At 45.3% G+C, this 24365-nt stretch overlaps 1 protein-coding gene across 1 annotated transcript in view; it reads left to right on the top strand.

Moving 5' to 3' along the window:
- The first annotated feature begins 709 nt into the window (after positions 1 to 709).
- The window catches only part of LOC138452730 (uncharacterized), a 130587-nt gene continuing 106931 nt past the window's right edge, over positions 710 to 24365 (top strand). Inside the window, 6 exon segments of the mRNA XM_069605078.1 lie at positions 710 to 2493; positions 2558 to 3190; positions 3442 to 3851; positions 3911 to 6993; positions 7497 to 8738; positions 8811 to 9510. Coding sequence (XP_069461179.1) covers positions 710 to 2493; positions 2558 to 3190; positions 3442 to 3851; positions 3911 to 6993; positions 7497 to 8738; positions 8811 to 9510 — 7852 coding nt within the window.

Below are 24365 nucleotides of genomic sequence, written 5' to 3'. Positions count from 1 at the left end.
ATTTTCTTTTACAGTTTTCTAAAGCCTGCACAGAAAACGCAAAGGGTAAAGATGTAAAATGCCCAAAGAACGGGTTTACCTGTAACAAAAGGGAGGATGTTGGATATCTCATGGAATGGACGTTTCTAGAAGGCCAGTCTGGTCAAGAACTGGAAGTGGAGGAAACTACGCATTATTAAAAGGATTTCTATTATCACGCGCATTGCATATTCAGAGTGTCAAGGTAACCGGGAGAAGGAAATCCTTCTGAAAAGTAAAAGAAAATGCATGGATGAGCAGGAGACCTGAAAGCAAGTCTGAATAAGAATGACTATTTAATTCTAAATTTATAGCATGTTTATTCACAAAAGAATGCAAATAGTAGAAAACAATATCAGTGCATTGAATTCGAAAACACTACATACCAAGGTTGGATCCAATAACCCTAACAAACATGTTCTTTTCACAATCAGCATACATAACATAAGACATTAAAGCATTAAGATTCTCTGAGAACACCCAAATGGGGAGAAGTTGTCAAAAATTCAACCTGCATGGACCCACAGAGGTGAAGAATCGAAGCTCCTAAAAAAGCTTTCCTTTGTACAATGCAAGTATAACCAGGAGCGCACTGAGAGATGAATATAGAGCATTTTCTACAAATGGCTGACACTCTAATGAGATTTACTTTGCTGTGGCATTCTTGCTAAACACAATCCAAGCTGGAGAAATGAAACCCCCAGGGAGACCTTGCCAGGACAATGAATGCCATAAAAGCTTCAGTCTGAAAACCCATCCGGCTCAAAATGAAAATACCCACACCGGAGAAAATCCTCATCAGTACACAGAATGCCATAACCGTTTCAGCCAGGAACCATATCCAACCAAACATGAGAAGACCCGTACAAGAGTAAAACCTTATCAGTGCATTCATTGTCAGAAAAGCTTCAGTTGGAAAAGCAGCCTAACTATCCATGAGAGAAGCCACACAGGAGCCAAACCTTATCAGTGCTCTGAATGTCAGAAATGTTTCAGTGACAAAAGCAGCCTAACTACCCATGTGAGAAGCCACACAGGAGCCAAACCTTATCGGTGCTCTGAATGTCAGAAATGCTTCAGTCAGAAAAGCAACCCAACTATCCATGAGAGAAGCCACACAGGAGCCAAACCGTATCAGTGCTCTGAATGTCAGAAATACTTCAGTGAGAAAAGCAGCCTAACTAAACATGAGAAAAGCCAGACAGGAGCCAAACCTTATTGGTGCTCTGAATGTCAGAAATGTTTCAGTGATAAAAGCAACCTAACTACCCATGAGAGAAGCCACACAGGAGCCAAACCTTATCAGTGCTCTGAATGTCAGAAATGCTTCAGTCAGAAAAGCAACCTAACTATCCATGGGAGAAGCCACACAGGAGCCAAACCTTATCGGTGCTCTGAATGTCAGAAATGCTTCAGTCAGAAAAGCAACCCAACTATCCACGAGAGAAGCCACACAGGAGCCAAACCTTATCAGTGCTCTGAATGTCAGAAATGCTTCAGTCAGAAAAGCAACCTAACTATCCATGAGAGAAGCCACACAGGAGCAAAACCTTATCGGGGCTCTGAATGTCAGAAATGCTTCAGTCAGAAAAGCAACCCAACTATCCATGAGAGAAGCCACACAGGAGCCAAACCGTATCAGTGCTCTGAATGTCAGAAATACTTCAGTGAGAAAAGCAGCCTAACTAAACATGAGAGAAGCCAGACAGGAGCCAAACCTTATTGGTGCTCTGAATGTCAGAAATGTTTCAGTGATAAAAGCAACCTAACTACCCATGAGAGAAGCCACACAGGAGCCAAACCTTATCAGTGCTCTGAATGTCAGAAATGCTTCAGTCAGAAAAGCAACCTAACTATCCATGAGAGAAGCCACACAGGAGCCAAACCTTATCGGTGCTCTGAATGTCAGAAATGCTTCAGTCAGAAAAGCAACCCAACTATACATGAGAGAAGCCACACAGGAGCCAAACCGTATCAGTGCTCTGAATGTCAGAAATACTTCAGTGAGAAAAGCAGCCTAACTAAACATGAGAGAAGCCAGACAGGAGCCAAACCTTATTGGTGCTCTGAATGTCAGAAATATTTCAGTCAGAAAAGCAGCCTAACTACCCATGATAGAATCCACACTGGAGCCAAACCTTATTAGTGCTCTGAATGTCAGAAATGTTTCAGTGATAAAAGCAACCTAACTACCCATGAGAGAAGCCACACAGGAGACAAACCGTATCAATGCTCTGAATGTCAGAAATATTTCAGTCAGAAAAGCAGCCTAACTACCCATGATAGAATCCACACTGGAGCCAAACCTTACTAGTGCTCTGAATGTCAGAAATGCTTCAGTGTGAAAAGCAACCTTTCTACCCATGAGAGAAGCCACACAGGAGCCAAGCCATATCGGTGCACTGAATGTCAGAAATGCTTCAATCAGAAAAGCAGCCTAAATGCCCATGAGAGAAGCCACACAGGACCCAAGCCGTATCGGTGCACTGAATGTCAGATATGCTTCAGTCACATGCAACCTAACTACCCATGAGAGAAGCCACACAGGAGCCAAACCTTATCAATGCTCCAAATGTCAGAAATGCTTCAGTGAGAAAAGCAGCCTAACTAAACATGAGAGAAGCCACACAGGAGCCACACCTTATCAGTGCTCTGAATGTCAGAAATGCTTCAGTCAGAAAAGCAGCCTAACTGCCCATGAGAGAAGCCACACAGGAGCCAAACCATATCGGTGCTCTGAATGTCAGAAATGCTTTAGTGTGAAAAGCAGCCTAACCACCCACGAGAGAAGCCACACAGGAGCCAAACCTCATCAGTGCACTGAATGTCAGAAATGTTTCAGTGTGAAAAGCAGCCTAACTAAACATGAGAGAAGCCACACAGGAGCCAAACCTTATCAGTGCTCTGAATGTCAGAAATGCTCCAGTGTGAAATGCAAGCTAACTATACATGAGAGAAGCCACACAGGAGCCAAACCGTATCAGTGCTCTGAATTTCAGAAATACTTCAGTGAGAAAAGCAGCCTAACTAAACATGAGAGAAGCCAGACAGGAGCCAAACCTTATTGGTGCTCTGAATGTCAGAAATGTTTCAGTGATAAAAGCAACCTAACTACCCATGAGAGAAGCCACACAGGAGCCAAACCTTATCAGTGCTCTGAATGTCAGAAATGCTCCAGTCAGAAAAGCAACCTAACTATCCATGAGAGAAGCCACACAGGAGCCAAACCTTATCGGTGCTCTGAATGTCAGAAATGCTTCAGTCAGAAAAGCAACCCAACTATCCATGAGAGAAGCCACACAGGAGCCAAACCGTATCAGTGCTCTAATGTCAGAAATACTTCAGTGAGAAAAGCAGCCTAACTAAACATGAGAGAAGCCAGACAGGAGCCAAACCTTATTGGTGCTCTGAATGTCAGAAATATTTCAGTCAGAAAAGCAGCCTAACTACCCATGATAGAATCCACACTGGTGCCAAACCTTATTAGTGCTCTGAATGTCAGAAATGTTTCAGTGATAAAAGCAACCTAACTACCTATGAGAGAAGCCACACAGGAGCCAAACCGTATCAATGCTCTGAATGTCAGAAATATTTCAGTCAGAAAAGCAGCCTAACTACCCATGATAGAATCCACACTGGAGCCAAACCTTATTAGTGCTCTGAATGTCAGAAATGCTTCAGTGTGAAAAGCAACCTTTCTACCCATTAGAGAAGCCACACAGGAGCCAAGCCATATCGGTGCACTGAATGTCAGAAATGCTTCAATGAGAAAAGCAGCCTAAATGCCCATGAGAGAAGCCACACAGGACCCAAGCCGTATCGGTGCACTGAATGTCAGATATGCTTCAGTCACACATGCAACCTAACTACCATGAGAGAAGCCACACAGGAGCCAAACCTTATCAATGCTCCAAATGTCAGAAATGCTTCAGTGAGAAAAGCAGCCTAACTAAACATGAGAGAAGCCACACAGGAGACACACCTTATCAGTGCACTGAATGTCAGAAATGTTCCAGTGTGAAAAGCAGCCTAACTAAACATGAGAGAAGCCACACAGGAGCCAAACCATATCGGTGCTCTGAATGTCAGAAATGCTTTAGTGTGAAAAGCAGTCTAACCACCCACGAGAGAAGCTACACAGGAGCCAAACCTCATCAGTGCACTGAATGTCAGAAATGTTTCAGTGTGAAAAGCAGCCTAACTAAACATGAGAGAAGCCACACAGGAGCCAAACCTTATCAGTGCTCTGAATGTCAGAAATGCTCCAGTGTGAAAAGCAAGCTAACTATACATGAGAGAAGCCACACAGGAGCCAAACCGTATCAGTGCTCTGAATTTCAGAAATACTTCAGTGAGAAAAGCAGCCTAACTAAACATGAGAGAAGCCAGACAGGAGCCAAACCTTATCAGTGCTCTGAATGTCAGAAATGCTTCAGTGATAAAAGCAACCTAACTACCCATGAGAGAAGCCACGCAGGAGCCAAACCGTATCAATGCTCTGAATGTCAGAAATATTTCAGTCAGAAAAGCAGCCTAACTACCCATGATAGAATCCACACTGGAGCCAAACCTTATTAGTGCTCTGAATGTCAGAAATGCTTCAGTGTGAAAAGCAACCTTTCTACCCATGAGAGAAGCCACACAGGAGCCAAGCCATATCGGTGCACTGAATGTCAGAAATGCTTCAATGAGAAAAGCAGCCTAAATGCCCATGAGAGAAGCCACACAGGACCCAAGCCGTATCGGTGCACAGAATGTCAGATATGCTTCAGTCACACATGCAACCTAACTACCCATGAGAGAAGCCACACAGGAGCCAAACCTTATCAATGCTCCAAATGTCAGAAATGCTTCAGTGAGAAAAGCAGCCTAACTAAACATGAGAGAAGCCACACAGGAGCCACACCTTATCAGTGCACTGAATGTCAGAAATGTTTCAGTGTGAAAAGCAGCCTAACTAAACATGAGAGAAGCCACACAGGAGCCAAACCATATCGGTGCACTGAATGTCAGAAATGTTTCAGTGTGAAAATCAGCCTAACTAAACATGAGAGAAGCCACACAGGAGCCAAACCTTATCAGTGCTCTGAATGTCAGAAATGCTCCAGTGTGAAAAGCAAGCTAACTATACATGAGAGAAGCCACACATGAGCCAAATCTTATCAGTGTTCTGAATGTCAGAAATGCTTCAGTCAGAAAAGCAACCTAACTATCCATGAGAGAAGCCACACAGGAGCCAAACCTTATCGGGGCTCTGAATGTCAGAAATGCTTCAGTCAGAAAAGCAACCCAACTATCCATGAGAGAAGCCACACAGGAGCCAAACCGTATCAGTGCTCTGAATGTCAGAAATACTTCAGTGAGAAAAGCAGCCTAACTAAACATGAGAGAAGCCAGACAGGAGCCAAACCTTATTGGTGCTCTGAATGTCAGAAATGTTTCAGTGATAAAAGCAACCTAACTACCCATGAGAGAAGCCACACAGGAGCCAAACCTTATCAGTGCTCTGAATGTCAGAAATGCTCCAGTCAGAAAAGCAACCTAACTATCCATGAGAGAAGCCACACAGGAGCCAAACCTTATCGGTGCTCTGAATGTCAGAAATGCTTCAGTCAGAAAAGCAACCCAACTATACATGAGAGAAGCCACACAGGAGCCAAACCGTATCAGTGCTCTGAATGTCAGAAATACTTCAGTGAGAAAAGCAGCCTAACTAAACATGAGAGAAGCCAGACAGGAGCCAAACCTTATTGGTGCTCTGAATGTCAGAAATATTTCAGTCAGAAAAGCAGCCTAACTACCCATGATAGAATCCACACTGGAGCCAAACCTTATTAGTGCTCTGAATGTCAGAAATGTTTCAGTGATAAAAGCAACCTAACTACCCATGAGAGAAGCCACACAGGAGACAAACCGTATCAATGCTCTGAATGTCAGAAATATTTCAGTCAGAAAAGCAGCCTAACTACCCATGATAGAATCCACACTGGAGCCAAACCTTACTAGTTCTCTGAATGTCAGAAATGCTTCAGTGTGAAAAGCAACCTTTCTACCCATGAGAGAAGCCACACAGGAGCCAAGCCATATCGGTGCACTGAATGTCAGAAATGCTTCAATCAGAAAAGCAGCCTAAATGCCCATGAGAGAAGCCACACAGGACCCAAGCCGTATCGGTGCACTGAATGTCAGATATGCTTCAGTCACACATGCAACCTAACTACCCATGAGAGAAGCCACACAGGAGCCAAACCTTATCAATGCTCCAAATGTCAGAAATACTTCAGTGAGAAAAGCAGCCTAACTAAACATGAGAGAAGCCACACAGGAGCCACACCTTATCAGTGCTCTGAATGTCAGAAATGCTTCAGTCAGAAAAGCAGCCTAACTGCCCATGAGAGAAGCCACACAGGAGCCAAACCATATCGGTGCTCTGAATGTCAGAAATGCTTTAGTGTGAAAAGCAGCCTAACCACCCACGAGAGAAGCCACACAGGAGCCAAACCTCATCAGTGCACTGAATGTCAGAAATGTTTCAGTGTGAAAAGCAGCCTAACTAAACATGAGAGAAGCCACACAGGAGCCAAACCTTATCAGTGCTCTGAATGTCAGAAATGCTCCAGTGTGAAATGCAAGCTAACTATACATGAGAGAAGCCACACAGGAGCCAAACCGTATCAGTGCTCTGAATTTCAGAAATACTTCAGTGAGAAAAGCAGCCTAACTAAACATGAGAGAAGCCAGACAGGAGCCAAACCTTATTGGTGCTCTGAATATCAGAAATGTTTCAGTGATAAAAGCAACCTAACTACCCATGAGAGAAGCCACACAGGAGCCAAACCTTATCAGTGCTCTGAATGTCAGAAATGCTCCAGTCAGAAAAGCAACCTAACTATCCATGAGAGAAGCCACACAGGAGCCAAACCTTATCGGTGCTCTGAATGTCAGAAATGCTTCAGTCAGAAAAGCAACCCAACTATCCATGAGAGAAGCCACACAGGAGCCACACCGTATCAGTGCTCTGAATGTCAAAAATACTTCAGTGAGAAAAGCAGCCTAACTAAACATGAGAGAAGCCAGACAGGAGCCAAACCTTATTAGTGCTCTGAATGTCAGAAATGTTTCAGTGATAAAAGCAACCTAACTACCTATGAGAGAAGCCACACAGGAGCCAAACCGTATCAATGCTCTGAATGTCAGAAATATTTCAGTCAGAAAAGCAGCCTAACTACCCATGATAGAATCCACATTGGAGCCAAACCTTATTAGTGCTCTGAATGTCAGAAATGCTTCAGTGTGAAAAGCAACCTTTCTACCCATTAGAGAAGCCACACAGGAGCCAAGCCATATCGGTGCACTGAATGTCAGAAATGCTTCAATGAGAAAAGCAGCCTAAATGCCCATGAGAGAAGCCACACAGGACCCAAGCCGTATCGGTGCACTGAATGTCAGATATGCTTCAGTCACACATGCAACCTAACTACCATGAGAGAAGCCACACAGGAGCCAAACCTTATCAATGCTCCAAATGTCAGAAATGCTTCAGTGAGAAAAGCAGCCTAACTAAACATGAGAGAAGCCACACAGGAGCCACACCTTATCAGTGCACTGAATGTCAGAAATGTTTCAGTGTGAAAAGCAGCCTAACTAAACATGAGAGAAGCCACACAGGAGCCAAACCATATCGATGCTCTGAATGTCAGAAATGCTTTAGTGTGAAAAGCAGCCTAACCACCCACGAGAGAAGCCACACAGGAGCCAAACCTCATCAGTGCACTGAATGTCAGAAATGTTTCAGTGTGAAAAGCAGCCTAACTAAACATGAGAGAAGCCACACAGGAGCCAAACCTTATCAGTGCTCTGAATGTCAGAAATGCTCCAGTGTGAAAAGCAAGCTAACTATACATGAGAGAAGCCACACAGGAGCCAAACCGTATCAGTGCTCTGAATTTCAGAAATACTTCAGTGAGAAAAGCAGCCTAACTAAACATGAGAGAAGCCAGACAGGAGCCAAACCTTATCAGTGCTCTGAATGTCAGAAATGCTTCAGTGATAAAAGCAACCTAACTACCCATGAGAGAAGCCACGCAGGAGCCAAACCGTATCAATGCTCTGAATGTCAGAAATATTTCAGTCAGAAAAGCAGCCTAACTACCCATGATAGAATCCACACTGGAGCCAAACCTTATTAGTGCTCTGCATGTCAGAAATGCTTCAGTGTGAAAAGCAACCTTTCTACCCATGAGAGAAGCCACACAGGAGCCAAGCCATATCGGTGCACTGAATGTCAGAAATGCTTCAATGAGAAAAGCAGCCTAAATGCCCATGAGAGAAGCCACACAGGACCCAAGCCGTATCGGTGCACAGAATGTCAGATATGCTTCAGTCACACATGCAACCTAACTACCCATGAGAGAAGCCACACAGGAGCCAAACCTTATCAATGCTCCAAATGTCAGAAATGCTTCAGTGAGAAAAGCAGCCTAACTAAACATGAGAGAAGCCACACAGGAGCCACACCTTATCAGTGCACTGAATGTCAGAAATGTTTCAGTGTGAAAAGCAGCCTAACTAAACATGAGAGAAGCCACACAGGAGCCAAACCATATCGGTGCACTGAATGTCAGAAATGTTTCAGTGTGAAAAGCAGCCTAACTAAACATGAGAGAAGCCACACAGGAGCCAAACCTTATCAGTGCTCCGAATGTCAGAAATGCTCCAGTGTGAAAAGCAAGCTAACTATACATGAGAGAAGCCACACATGAGCCAAATCTTATCAGTGTTCTGAATGTCAGAAATGCTTCAGTCAGAAAAGCAGCCTAACTGCCCATGAGAGAAGCCACACAGGAGCCAAACCTTATCAGTGCTCTGAATGTCAGAAATGCTTCAGTGTGAAAAGCAGACTAACCATCCATGAGAGAAGCCACACAGGAGCCAAACGTTATCAGTGCTCTGAATGTCAGAATTGTTTCAGTCAGAAAAGCAGCCTAACTATCCATGAGAGAAGCCACACAGGAGCCAAACCTTATCGGTGCTCTGAATGTCAGAAATGCTTCAGTGATAAAAGCAACCTAACTACCCATGAGAGAAGCCACACAGGAGCCAAACCTTATCAGTGCTCTGAATGTCAGAAATGCTTCAGTCAGAAAAGCTCCATAACTGCCCATGAGAGAAGCCACACAGGAGCCAAACCTTATCGGTGCTCTGAATGTCAGAAATGCTTCAGTGAGAAAAGCAAGCTAACTATACATGAAAGAAGCCACACAGGAGCCAAACCTTATTGGTGCTCTGAATGTCGGAAATGCTTCAGTGTGAAAAGCAGCCTAACTGCCCATGAGAGAAGCGACACAGGAGCCAAACCTTATCGGTGCTCTGAATGTCAGAAATGCTTCAGTGTGAAAAGCAACCTAACTACCCATGAGAGAAGCCACACAGGAGAAACCTCCCCTGCAGTGAATGACAGAAAAGCTTCAGCCAAGAATTCTAAACTAACTTAATACAAAAAACCCATGCATCAAAAGAACCATACTACAGCGCTGAATGTCAGAAATAAAACGGCCCTTAATGATCTTTAATTCTCTCTGTGACAAACTACTGAGGACAATACCCTGCAGAGAAAACCCCTGCATGTCTGGGAAGCCCCCTGCATGTCTGGGAAGCCCCCTGCGTGTCTGGGAAGCCCCCTGCATGTCTGGGAAGCCCCCTGCATGTCTGGGAAGCCCCCTGCATGTCTGGGAAGCCCCCTGCATGTCTAAGAAGTATCTTCCAGAAATGAAGCAGCTAATCATGTGCCTCCAAACAGGAGTAAAACCTTCAGTGCTTTGAATATCAGGAAAGCTTGAGTCAGAAAGGCAACCAAAATCGAGATGGGAGAAAACACACAAAGGACACAACGCTGGTCAGTTCACTGCATGTCTGAAATGCTTTAGTTACAAAATCAGTTTAAGGCCACATGAGAAATCCCTTTCTGTGTAATGGACCTCAGAAAATATAATACAAGTCTAATTCAGAGGCCTGCAACCTTTGGATTTTATTTATTATGCACCAAAAACCATACAGGTAATAGGGGGTGCTAAAAAGATTCAAGACCGCACATAACGCACAAGACAACCTATGATAACAGACCAGCAATTTAGTTAATTCAAACAAGTGTTTTGGATCTCCAGATGTTTTGGAGTACAACATCCATCAGCTCTATTGAGCATAGTCCGTGGTTAGAGTTTATGGGAGTTGCTGTTCAGAGCACCTAGAACGCTGCAGGTTGCAGGTCGCTGGTCTAATGCAACATGAAAGAGCCCACATGGGAGAAAATGCTTTGACTTCCAGGCCAGACAAGTGCCTGTCATGAATTCACTTTTACACAACATCACAGAAAAAGCACAGAAACAAGCCTGAATTTCAGAAATGCTATATTGAGAAAAGTCCACTTGCTTTGCATGAGAGACTACGTGTGATATTCAAGACAGAAGAGTGTGCGAGGAGATGATGAAATGTCAGGGAGTAGCAGGTTGGACACCTTCTGTTTTCTCACACTTCCCAGCTGTTTTAAACTGCATCTCCAGATGGGCATATGGCAATCTAATTTGGGCAAGCAATCTATTTCAATACTCCCAGGGTTTAACTGTTTGTACACTTTCCTGTTTGTGTGCATGTATCACTTGTATAATCTCCTGTGATGCAGAAATCATGTTTTGGTCACCTAGAGTACTGGGGTGGACGTTACTGGTGTTGTAAGGGTGGCACTCATTAAATCTGGGTTGCTTCATAGCTTCAAGCCCCTCTTGTTATGGGTGACATTGCATGGAGAAGCCTACCTTACTTTTTACATTCCATTTAACATGGTGTCTCTGAGCTCTTGCAATCCCTGCTTAATGCAATGCTGCAAGCTCAGTTTTCCAAACACAGAATTCTCCACATGTGATAGAAAGTTATCAAATCATTTTCTCATGGTGCAGCATTCCTGCGCTGAGGATACATTGGGCCTCATTCTGAGTTTGGAGGTAATTTGGTGGTAAGTCTACTGAATTCCCACCAAATGTGATTACTGTTACCGCCACTTTGTCAAATAGGTTTACCAAAGGATTACAAGTGGTGGTAAATCGTCATTTCTGGAGTCCATAGGGATTTTTGGCAGATTTACTACCTGGTAGATTCACTTTGAAGGTGGTGCAAAGTGGCAGATTTACCTCCAGCTTGTTGTATGAGGTGACTCCTCCACTTTACCTCCAAATGCATGATTCCACTGTTTGTGAAAAACAGCAGTAATTCCGTTGCCACCCCAAAAATCTGAGTTACTGCCACTTTTTTCCCCGGCCTACCAAACTTGGAATGAGGCCCATTTTCATCTACACATTTAGGGTATTTTAAAACCCTACCAAGAGTGTTTCCAATATTCAGGTCACGTGCTGATAGTAAACGGAGCATATAGGTCCTGTACGGCGAGACTAGAAAGTAGCAGGGAGGGAGAAGTGGTATCCAATATGGCGGGCAGATCAGATGCAAGTCTGGGCCAACCCCCTAAGGCCAAAGTGATTCCAGGTGCAGTAGGAGCAGCAACAAATCCCAACCCTGCCGCAATTACAGAACACAGTTCAATACCATCCCTTAAAGCCCAACCCAAGGGAAAAGGAAGAGGACTTTAAAACTGAAAGTCGTCATTCAGACCGTGTTGGTTTTTGGAGCAGCTTGAGTCATGTAGTTGAAGAACAATACACGTAATGTTCGGGAGGCATTGGGGACAAGGAGAGATGGGATAGATGGATGTAGTACGGAGGAGTCAATAACATGCACTGAGATTGGGTTTAAGGAGGCAGTGTCCCCCTAACAAGACTTAGCAGAAAGACAGGAGCAGGCCAGGATGTCCCAAGGCAGGCTCAGGAGACGGTACAAGATTCGGGCAAGGAGTCCAGAGGAGGAATCATCAGGATGGCAAAGGGGGAAAAAGCTACAAACTTTGTAGAAGGATGGTGTCTGTCCCTGGGTATGCATGGGGTGTTAGGATGGGGAGAGGCCTGCGTCTGGTCACCTCAACCCGACAGGAACTACACCTATGTTTAGTTGGATGTGGTACCAACAGGAATTTTTTGGTAAATCGTGTGGAACTAAGGCTGGTAATAGGTTTCATGAACAACCACGCGACTGTCAAGGGTTCAGGAACTCTTGGAAAAACCAGCCAGGCATCTGAGAAGTGAGACCGCATCACATACTGTTCAGCCTACTTGACTTGCATGTAAATGAATCCTGGGTTCTATAATTCATGAGTCCTGTCTTTTGTGTAGCCTTTGTGGGCCTCCTGACTGTATTGATGATGCTGTACCTCCCTCCATTGTCTTCTGTTAATGGTTTACTGTGCTGTTTAGCCCTGGTGGGCTCCTGAGAGTATTGGTGATGCTGTGCCTCTCTCCTTTCTCTTCTGTTAATGGTTTACTGTGCTGTTTAGCCCTTGTGGCCTCCTGACAGTATTGATTATGCTGTACTTCCCTCCATTGTCTTCTGTTAATTGTTTACTGTGCTGTTTAGCCCTTGTGGGCCTCCTGACAGTATTGATGATGCTGTACCTCCCTCCATTCTCTTCTGTTAATGGTGTACTGTGCCGTTTAGCCCTTGTGGGCCTCCTGACAGTATTGATGATGCTGTACCTCCCTCCATTCTTTCTGTTAATGGTTTACTCTGCTGTTTAGCCCTTGTGGACCTCCTGAGAGTATTGATGATGCGGTACTTCCCTCCATTCTCTTCTGTTAATGGTTTACTGTGCTTTTTAGCCCCTGTGGGCCTCCTGACAGTATTGATGATACTGTACTTCCCTCCATTCGAAGGGATTTTGTCCTCCGACCTATTCCACATCTATGACATCTATGACAGTAATCACCACAGATGTGCTGCTTCGGAAAAATGTTCTGCGTCCTGCTTCGATGACTTCGATACACTGTCTCTTGAGGGCCTCTGTCGAGAGCCGACGTCACCGGATGTTATAAGTAGGACGCACAACGCCTCCAGCCTCAGTTCTGTTTTTTCCATGTACGTGTTCGCTTCGGAATCTCGGCACGCCTCGGTTTTTCTCCTGGTGAATCGGTTCTTCGTACTTGGTTAATTGTGAAATATGTATTCGTCTTCTTCTACCCCAAGGTCAGGCTTCAAGAAGTGCCAGGACTGCGGTTCCAAGATGTCGCTTACGGACCCGCACAACATCTGCTTGTGGTGCTTCGGCGAGAGCCACGCCACCGATGACTGCGATGAATGCCAGTCCTTGACGTCGAAGGCCTTGCGGGAGCAGAAGAAGAAGTTGTCTGTAGGTAGGGTTTCCAAACCCTGTAAGTCAAAATCTGCTGGGCTTTCGACCGACGATTCGAGGGGTGACTCTCTGCGTCGGCATAAGTCCAGGGGGTCTCGGTCCCGGAGTGGTTCCCACCGTTCCTCTGCCTCTTATAGGCATTCGCGGAGGCGCCGTCACCGGTCGCCTTCCCCGTCCTCGTCCGAGTAGCTTGTTCCAACAAGCATTCATCTCCGGCGGAATGGTACGCATTTCGCAAGGAGATGATGGCGATTTTTGAATTGCAGTGCACCGTTCCGTCCGCGCCTTCGGGAGAAGCCGGCAAGGAACGTGCTAGGGCCACCGCTCGCACGCCTTTGGGCTCGGGTGGTCAGCGCGATCATCGGGAGCCGTCGAGGTCCTGATCGGAAAAGGTTGATCGCACTAGCCGTGCCAGGTCCCGTTCCTCGACACCCTCGAGACTGTTGGAGCCTGTGAGGCCTTCTAAGACGGCATTGATGCCATCGGCACTATGTCCGTTGAGGGACTCTCTCGAGGCTCCACCTCCGAGGAAGTCGTCGACGCCATCGCCGCCGAGGCCGTCGAAGGACACGCTCGGGGCTCCGGCCTCAAAGCCGTTGTCGAAGTCGTTGGCGTCTCGCTCGACGTCGACGCTGATTCCGTCGATGCCCTCGACGCCTTTTGAGGAGGCTTTGTCGGAGGTGCCCCGTAGGCCAGTGGATACTCTGAGGAAGGCCCTGAGTAAATCAGTGTGGCCTGTGTTTGAGCCTTTTTCTGTACCCTCATCCAGGGATTTATTCCAGCTTTTGGATTACATCTCAGAGGTGGATGAAGGGTCAGATGTGGAGGGGTTTGTTCCTCCTGAGGTTCCTGATGACCTGTTATCGGGTCATAGCTAGATGGAAGACCTGTGTCGATCCTTATATGACGCCAGTGGTCTGGACACCTCTCCGGAGGTTGAGTTTGGCAGGCCTGAGCCTGGTACACACGCCGAGTCGTTGTACAGGCGTCACATGTCGCGGGTAATGGAGTACTTGGGGTGGTCTGCTCCACCTGTGGATTTTCTGCAGGATGACCTGACAGATATTTTGAACCAAAGTCCACCCACTGACCCGGTGCTGCCATTTCATATGGCCTTACAAAGAAGGGTGGCAGCGGCTTGGACTGCTCCGGAGAGTCTCCCGGCAGTGAATAAGTCGCTACCGAAAAAAAACGTCCAGCCAGTGGCGAACCATGCTACTTGTTTACGCACCCCACTCCGGAGAGATTGGTGGTGCAGGCGGCTACGGCCCCAGCAAAGCAGGCTGCGTACCCTACCATCCCCCCGGATAGGGACGACAAGCGCTTTGACAGTTGGGCGTAGAAAGTGTTTTCATCTGGGGGTATGGCTTTAAAGGCAGCCAACTCTGTTTGTGCCTTGGCAAGATTCACTCACACTCTGTGGAACTGTGTATCTTTGGCGGCTGATCATATTCTCGAAGGGGAGGACCGGGATGGTTTTCTTGCCCTCGTTCAGGATGGCAAGGATGCCATGTGTGAATCCGTTCAGTCGGGTCTGGACGTGGCTGACTGTGTCAGCCGGTCCATGGCGGCGAGCACCATGATGCGCAGGTTTGCGTGGTTCGGGATTTGCTCCTGATGTGCTTCTCAACATGCCCTTTGATGGTGGCCATCTTTTTGGCAGCAAGGCTGACGAGAGCCTTGAGAGGTTGCAGACCTCCAAAGCTGCAGCAAAGCCGTTGAGCGCTGCATTATGTCAACCTCCGCCTTTTCGTCGTAGGGGGGACAGCAATGGAGGGGAGTTTCCTTTCAATACTACTCTTCCTTTGGTAGATCGAGGGGGGCTGCTAGTCAAAGGGGCCAATGTAGAAGTACAAATGAGCCTTTGGTGTTGCCTGTCTTCTTGACAAACCCTTTTTTGCTGGCGGAGAGGACCTTGCATTCGCTGGACGTTGCTCGGGCCTTGAAGTTCTATGTGGCACGCACAAAGAGTTTTCGGATGACTTCTCAATTGTTTGTGAACTTTGGACCTGCGAATCATGCAAATGCCTTGTCCAAGGCTTCATCTCAAGATGGCTCTCCAGCTGCATCATGCACTGTCATCGGCTGGCTAACCGGCCTATGGTGGGCCATTCAAGAGCTCACTCCACCAGAGCGATCGCTGTGACAACGGCTTTCCTTTCTGGTGTGCCTCTGCTCGACATCTGCAAGGCTGCAACATGGAGGTCCTCGCATACCTTCACGAAGTTCTACTGTGTCAACAGAGATTCGAGCGAGGAGTCAAGAGTCGGCCAGGCAGTGCTACGCAACCTGTTTGCTTGAGGTGAGTCTGTTCCTGGGGTAAGTGTTGATTGCTTCTGATGAGCCTTGCCACCTCCCATGGTTGTGTAATGTGTACTGCTGTGTATTCATCATTCATGAGCATGTAAATCCATGCCAGACCCATGCTGGAGAAGGTTTAAGTTACTTACCTGTAACTATTGTTCTCCGGCATGGATTCACATGCAAACCCTCCCTCCGACCCCTCTCTGGCTCTTCTTAGTCATACTGCCACTTAACCTGCTTACCAAATTTGAAGATGGCTGCCACAGGCAGGGTTTAGGGAGAGGACTTTCATTGGAAGGGGCAGTATGACCCAGAGGACAGTGATTGGTTTAGAGGAGAAATATAGTTTTAAAGTGAAAGTGAAACTGTTTTTTCTTTTACAGAGGATTCCCAGCCTGACAACGGGGAATATTCATGAGTATGTGAATCCATGCTACCCATGCTGGAGAACATTAGTTACAGGTAAGTAACTTTAACATTATCTTTGATATTGTGGAGTAAAAGACATTGCTGACCTGTTTAAATTTAACCTTTACAACAGAAGTACGTGCAAGTAGTAGATTATTCTGGCCTGGCAGGAGAGTACACCAGGTCAGAAAACATTGTAGTATTTTGATCGGTTCTGGCAGGAGAGTACACCAGAGGAGAGAACGTTGTCTTATTAGGCCTGGCAGGTGAGTGGACCAGGTGGAAGCCATTGAAGTACTGTGGTGTGGTTACAAATATTGAAGTTGAAAAGCCACTAATATGTTTTTGTGGATTAATGCAGAATCATCCTCACATATTAATATCATTGAAGAACGTGTTGTGTGAACTAATGCAGTAGTATTTAATATTGTCAAACAACTGGTTTTGTGAACTGGTGCAGAAATATATTGACAAAGACCTTTTGTTGAAACTAGTGAAGGAAGACAATATTCTGTGCTGTTAAAAAAATGTTTTTTTCAAGATCTTTGTTGCAAGTAAAAGAGAACATCTTTAACTACTTATGAACTGTTGGTTGAATAGAAGCTGGAACATTGTGTTATGAAATTGGAACCAAAAGACTGCTTGAATCTGGGGAAGGGGAATTCACCCAGATTAGGAGTAACAGTTGTTGTGATGTGGAGGTAACTGTTTGTTGAACTGCCATATATTGCCTTATTAAGTTATTGTATGTGTAAGGGTGAGGGACAGAATCCTTTTGTTAGTGTTTCCTTTAGTTTATTTTAGGCAGGGGCATCCCCATCAGGGTAGGGATACTGAGGAGTTTCATCCAAACCTTTCAATTAATAAAATTTGAATTGTGGCAACTTTCCTTCACGGAACACCCCGGTGTCAAAACTCTCTCTGAGCACTCACCCTTCAGTTGGGAGTCTCTGGGAGCAATAGAAGCTCGGTTGATCTTTTGCAGCTTCTCCAGTCTGCTTCACGTTGCTTTGGTAATGCACCTTTTTATAACTGCTTCACCCCACCTTCCCCCAAACCACCCATCCCCACCCTCATAGTGCCCCAAACTCCGACTATGTTCCATTCCTTACCCTTTCCCCCTCCCTCCTTAACCTGCTCAACAACAACATGCACTTGCATTGGGGGAGACTGCTACCGTGGCGATTAGAGATCCCGGCTCGTGTAACATTTGACCCTAGCTGGGCTTGAACGCTAATAAGGAGAATCTTAAACAAACGTTACCATGAACACATTTGAATTACATAGTTATAGTGAGATTCAGAAACATTCCACACATTAAGCACTAGCACAGGTGCAATGCACAGCCCTTCCGGACACTAAGTAACCTTTGGCAATTGCATCTCTGGTAGGACAATGTTGGCCTCCACAAATGATGCCGCCTCTTCTGGGAACATGAAGAAGTAAGTCTGGCACATGCAGCCTATCCGGGTACAGCATAGCGTAAGGTATTTTACGTTCATTCAGAAGCTTTTTAACCCCAACAAATGTGCGCCTTTCCTGCTGTACCGCCAGTGTATAGTCTGGGAAAATATGAATCACGCTGGAACCCATCCTCCGGTCTTGCTTCTTGCTTGCGGCCTTCAAAACCAGATCTCTGTTTCTGTAGTTCATAAGGTGTGCAATTATTGGCCGGGGAAACCCAACTGGTTTTGGTTTTGCCGTCGGCGCCCTATGCGCACACTCCACTACAAACATTTGCGACCAGCCTGGGTCTTCCAACAGGTCTTTCAGTAACTCCTTCACTGCTGTCTCCATGGGACCCTTCAGAGCATCCTCCAGTACTCCTATGATGCAAACATTATTCCAACGCGACCCCGGCTGCAAATCTTCACATTTCATCGTGATACTGCCAAGAACCTTCGCCATGGATGTCACCGTTCCCTGCAGCACCTCTATGGCATCCTCCGTTGTGCTGATCTGTGTTTCCGTGATGCACTGCGTAGCTTTTTCCAGCTGAGCCCGGTTGTGGTGACATTGACAGTAATACCGTCTAGCTTGTCATTAATGGAGGTGAATCCCTGCTGCATAATGGCCATGACTCCCTGCAGGTCAATGGGGGGCGTCTAGCTTGTCATTAATGGAGGTGAATCCCTGCTGCATAATGGCCATGACTGACATTGACAGTAATACCGTCTAGCTTGTCATTAATGGAGGTGAATCCCTGCTGCATAATGGCCATGACTCCCTGCAGGTTAATGGGGGGGCAAAGATAGGGTCATTTCTGCCGGCTCTTGACTGCTTCCCCCTTTGCTACCAGTGTCCACCTGCTTAGGGGTAGGTTTAGCAAACGTGTCCATCATACCACTCTTTTTGGGGACGGCCCCTTTAGGCATATTGCTGCACCCTTTGGTACCCTTTACAGTGTGCAATACCGTGGGCTATGCGTTACTAATAGGCCAGGCTGCAGTGTCTCCGCCTGCCGGCTGTCAACTATGCCATGTAACAGATGTCCACTTCAATCAGTGTCAAGTCCTGGTAGCACGAGTCCCCAACAGACCCACAAGGCACCGCTCACACACACTGTGGCCGAGCTGCTCCACTGGCTGCACTCCTGTCTTTAATTTAATCGTCAAATTGGTGCACCTAAGCGGCTCCAGTCAGGGAGGTGGGGGTAGCAGGAATTGGGAGAGTAGAAAAGCAAAGACAACTGGATACACAGAGTGTGCTGTCCCACGGGATCTGCACCTCCAACGTGGAAAAAGGCTGTCCCCACCTCTCGGGGTGAAGACACTGCAACACTAGGGCAGAATGACCATCACTTAGTTCATTTGCAGGCCGCAATATGACATGTCACTTGTATTGTGGATCACATTGTTAGACCTAAAAACACAGATCGATGTACTCCAGGATCAAGCCAAAACAGCACTGCTGCTACTCCTGGATCTCTCAGCTGCCTTCGATTTGGTGGATCACCAAGTTCTCTGTAAACACCTTGCCTCAGCTGCTTATTTCTCACAAGACGCTATCACCTGGATTAAATCTTTTCTGAACAACAGGACTATGAGTGTCTTCTCTCCACTTGGAGCTGCTGATCCAATCCCGATAACTTGTGGTGTGCCACAAGGTTCTTGTGTATCTCCTACAATGTATAATATATTCACAAAGCCATTGTTCGATGACCTAGACCATCTGGGTGTCACCTACACTAACTATGCAGATGACATCCAGATCCTCATACCTCTCCCAGGAGAGTATAACATGGACCTGGCCTTGGTGGATAAAATATACCTTATCATTCAGGCCTGGATGGCCGCACACGGTCTATGCTTGAATGATGATAAGACTGAGCACCTAATACTCGGAACCACAGCCAACCTCAACAAATTGAGCGCAAACTATACCGCCTTCAATATCGACAGTAATACCATTAAAATGGTAAAAGAAGTAAAAACTCCCGGTTTTTACCTCGCCTCTGCCTTCACATTCAACAAACAAGTTAATGCCCTGGCGTCCTCTACAGCTTACACCTGCAAGTTGATTACGGCCTGCAAACCATTCTTATCCAAAGAAAGCTGTACAATCCTAACTAGAGCACTTATCCTCTCCAAGCTGGATTACTGTAACACTTTGTACTTGGGGGCGAGTAAATACATCACCAATAAAATCAAAATTCTTCAAAACAATGCTCTTAGAGCAGCTCATGGCATACCAAGGAGAGAACATATCTTGCATCTGAGGAGACTGATCAAATGGCTCTCTACTAAGGACAAAATGGTGCTTAAAACTTTATCATTAACGCATACATGCCTTAATCAAGCAGCCCCTATCTACCTCACCGAGAGAAACATTAAAAATCCACTTCACGACCCACAAGGACAGTTAATTCATCCTGTCTGGTCATGCCCAGATTTAAACTAAAAAAATCAGGAGGAGGTAGCTTCCCTGTTATGGCAGCATTAGCCTGGAACACCTTATCTCACTCATTGAGAGCCAACCAACCCTTCTTCGTGTTTAAGCGCAATACCATAAAGTGGCTAATTACCAATGACACAAATGGATAGTTCTAGTCTTGTACAGACGATAATATCCGAGTTCTTGACTCTGCTAAGTAACCTCTCCCTAACTACCCATTTATTCTCTTCTGCACCGGTACTTTATGAATATATTCCCTCACCTATCCTGTATAATTCACTGCACCTGTTGTATATTTGCTGATTTGTTGTATAGTTGCTTATCGTGTATAATTTACTGTATGTGTTGTATATATGCTGTATTTTTGCATCCACTGTAACTAAGTTGAAAGTATATCTGCAACCTCTGTGTGAAAGGCGCCCAGATACCCTTGGGTTGGGTGCGCCAAACAAATAAAGAAACAAAACCATTCCTGCTAACCAGGTGATTAAAAAGGGCAATACTCAATAATGAGTGTGCTTAACAGATATTGTGCAAACACAACAAATGTGAATAATATTGACAATTTCTTTCTGTAAGTTATTACACATTGGGTCTGATCACGAGTTGGGCGGAAGCCCTTAAATGTGGCGGTAACTGTGTTACACCGGAATTTAAGGGTCCTCCCAATCTTGAGTCTGGCGTGTTAACCGCAGCTCAGATCTGTAGGTAAACACGCTGGAAAAATGTACATTTTTGGCGCAATTACCACCGGTGGTATTACCGCACGGTAATTGCGCCAAGAATTCCCATTTGGGCCCAAACTGTGATCCGGCAGTAATACCGCCGGATGGGTGGGCGCTAATGCTAATAAAGTTGGGCAGTATCCCAGACGGGATACCGCCCAACTCGTGATCAGACCCATAGAGTGAAGAAATACATTTCGCAAGATATAATTTCTCCTGAGGAAGGGCCTAGCCCGAAACGTGTCAAGCTCCTAATTTTAACTACTTGTGTGTTGATTAAATAATCTACAAATGAAATATGGAAGATGATGTTTTCTTCATAATTGAATGTTGTTGAGTCTATCCAATTGCAGGATCTCTTGGACTAGAAAAGCCAAGGAAAGATGGACCGAGCATAAATCTCAGATCAGAACTAAAAATCTCAAATCACCGGTGTTCCGGCACTTTAGGGACAACAATCATAATATTTCTCAAATGAGATTTGCGATTTTGGAAGTAGTGCACCCCCTACAAAGGGGACGTGATTTACCTAAACTACTTGCACAAAAAGAACTATATTGGATCCACAAACTTGATGCAATGTCCCCTTTGGGGCTCAACAAAGACTATTACTTGGGTCCCTTTATCTAAAAATTTAGAATTACTGTCGTTACACTACTTGCTTTACTATCCTGATTACCATCTTTAGCCCAACCACATTCTTCTTGGTTAAATAATGAAACTGATGAAATGACGGCATGGCCACCATTAGATTGTGCACCAACCAGACGGGCAGCTTTGCGCCTCTTAAATTTGACTATATATGTAATTCAGTTTGTCTGATCATATGTCTTATGATACCCTGATATATGACTAAATTGTGAACCATTTATGGGCAGTGTAGCGGGCTGGCCCATATATCATGATAATAGAAATAATTATACCCAGAACAGGGTTCATTTTCTCACCCTGAGATTTTGCTACGCTTGGTATATGAATTCTTTTTATCCTTTCCTCATCCACAACTTTTGACCTAAAATCTATTCCAGTCAACTAATGTCTGTACACAACTTTCATAATGTTCCCGCGCTCGACCTATGACACCGGTCCTGCACTTTAAGTTCGTCACTATTCTAACACATCACTCCTCCGCTCTGTGCGCCTGATACCTTTTGGCACATATACTGAGCTACCAGAACCACCAAACCCCCGCGCAGGTTTTCAATGAGCAGTGGCACATATCAACAAGCAACTTTGTCCTCTTCTCCACGAGATCATCACCAGTTGGCTTAACTGGTGACTTTCTCTAGGCGGCTTACATATTTTTCCATGTTCCTCTGATCAGTTTTAAGTTTTTAAACTCTATTACAGGTTGCCTCTATTTAGGTGCCGCTCGCACTGTTAGGCTGATCCAAGCTACTATCAATATGTGGCTTACTTGTTTTCAGCTCATTTTCCTTAACATTTCACCTCTCCCTGCAGGGACATGTAGTTGCCCGGCCTGTGTTTGTTTACACATGACGTCAGGCACGCGTTTGCGTGATGACGTCATGTGTTAAACATCCCGGACCCCCTGGTTTGCTGCCTCGCTCCTTTTTTAAACTCGGCACTATCCCAATGGTAGTAACAATATTTCCACTATTGTGATACCCTGTCTTTTATTCTTTTATCTGTAGCACATCTTCCGATAATTATCTAATTTGAAGACGTAGCGTCACACGCATCTGCGTGATGACGTCACGCCTTTTAACACAATATTAACACACACAGCATTGACAATAGCGTCGGCGTTCCTTCGGGATCCGGTCTCCAGTTGGCAGTGCTGTGGTTACACAGGTAAGAGCTCCTCACCTCCAATTACACTCCCTATGTAGAATCTTGTTCCTACGTCGCCTTTTACCACCTTTAAATTCGGCTAGATCTTGATACTATCCCACCTCTCTATTTCTATTCCTTTTAGTGACAGTGGACATCTGTTGAACAAATCTCCCAGTCACTGGCTACAATTTAATTTTTTCCAAGCCACCTTCTTGGTTTCCTGATTACCACACAATGGCTAAAGATGATTTTCCACTACCCAGATAGATCGCTATCAGTTGTCAGTGTATTTTTAAGTTGATTATTGCTCGAGCCTTTCCTGATTACTGCACTTATCTACCAGTCTCTGATACCCACTCCTTTTCTACAGATATGAGTGCGTTGACATTACTAATCTAGTACTGCTTGGTCGATTACTTGGGATACCTTTCCTGGATCCAACATCTCTTCGCTTGAAGTTATTCTTATATATTAACAAGGTTAGAATTTCCTTTTCTGTTTTTCAGTCCACTTCTGTTATAACCACCACATGACCTTACAATATTTCTTAAAACACAGTCCAGTCTATTAAGTAAGCTCATGATGCTGACTCACTTTGTTTTGTAAATTGTAACATTAAGGGAACTGTTGAGATTGAAAAAGTTAGCCCTTGGGTGTCAATTCACCTCGAAAGCATGATATTTAGCGACAATGATGCTCATTTAATTAGCCTATATACTGTTTTCAAGTTGGATGTACAAGCTGTTTTTGTAAAATTGTTGTCAATGGAAAACATTATTCTAATGTAAATTTTGTACATATCTTTCCTTAGAACTGTTTGATTTGCCCCTGATGAAGAGTGTTGTACCACTCGAAATGCGTTGGGTCTTCCACAATTTCAATATCAAGAATAAACATGAAGTTCGGTTCTTGTGACCTACTCTGACTGAATGTTGATTTCTTCAATAATTGACTTCCCTAAGCTTTTTTTTACGCTAAATGTTTCTTTATAAAGATATTATTAGAAATACTGTTTAAAATACAAATTAATTGTTGGTCTGGTCATCCAGATATTGGAAAGTGTGCAGGGGACGTGAGTTCCTTAATTGGGAACTTTTGTTGATTCTTATTACTTTACGCAACCTAGGTGTCAAGGTTGCTTATCTCTCCTCTGCACCTCACATCTATTCCCTAATTTCTTTCAATTTCCTACTTTACACATTAATCCATTACAGGACTACCTCTACTAATAGACTGTGCCATATCCGTCCAACTTTGTTTCCTCCCTCATTAATAAACCCATTGAGGAGACTAACCTCTTCGGGAAAGCAGTAGATGAAGCGTTGGAGACAGCCAAGAAGGAGCACAAGACTATTAGGTCTTTGCACCAAATTACACAAAAATCCTCCCCCCAGAGGGGTAATAATTCTCGGTGGTCCTTTCGAGGACAAGCCCGTGCCAGTCAGAACAACTACGGCACGGGTAACTTCAATACGAAGCAAGCATCCGGAAGCCCTGCGTACTACCCCTCAAGGGGTCAGAAGCGTGGCAAAGGTAGAGGCAGATGCCCCAATCCCAGAGGAGCCACAGCCTCTGGTCAGAAATGACCACTAAGTCCAGGTCCCCTCCCATGTCTCCCCGGTCAGGGGGCGATTAACATCTTTCCTCAAGGCATGGGAGGGGATAACTTCCGACCAGTGGGTCTTAAAGACGGTCGCCCACAGTTATAGCGTGGAATTCGCCCGACGTCCACAGTTCAGACTGCCTCGCTCACGGCGCCTTTCACCGGACCATCTGGAGATCCTGATCCAAAAGGTGGAAGCACTGCTGGGAAAGGACGCCATAGAAGCCGTCCCTATTCTCCAGGTAAACAAGGGTATTTATTCAGTGTACTTCCTTGTACCCAAAAAGGATCTCGCCATGCGTCCTGTTCTGGATCTGCGCCCAGCGAA

Source organism: Ambystoma mexicanum, chromosome 4p (genome assembly GCF_040938575.1).
Source record: "Ambystoma mexicanum isolate Mex_15411 chromosome 4p, UKY_AmexF1_1, whole genome shotgun sequence".
Taxonomy (NCBI): Eukaryota; Metazoa; Chordata; class Amphibia; order Caudata; family Ambystomatidae; genus Ambystoma; species Ambystoma mexicanum.
This window is presented reverse-complemented; position numbering and strand designations above follow the sequence as displayed.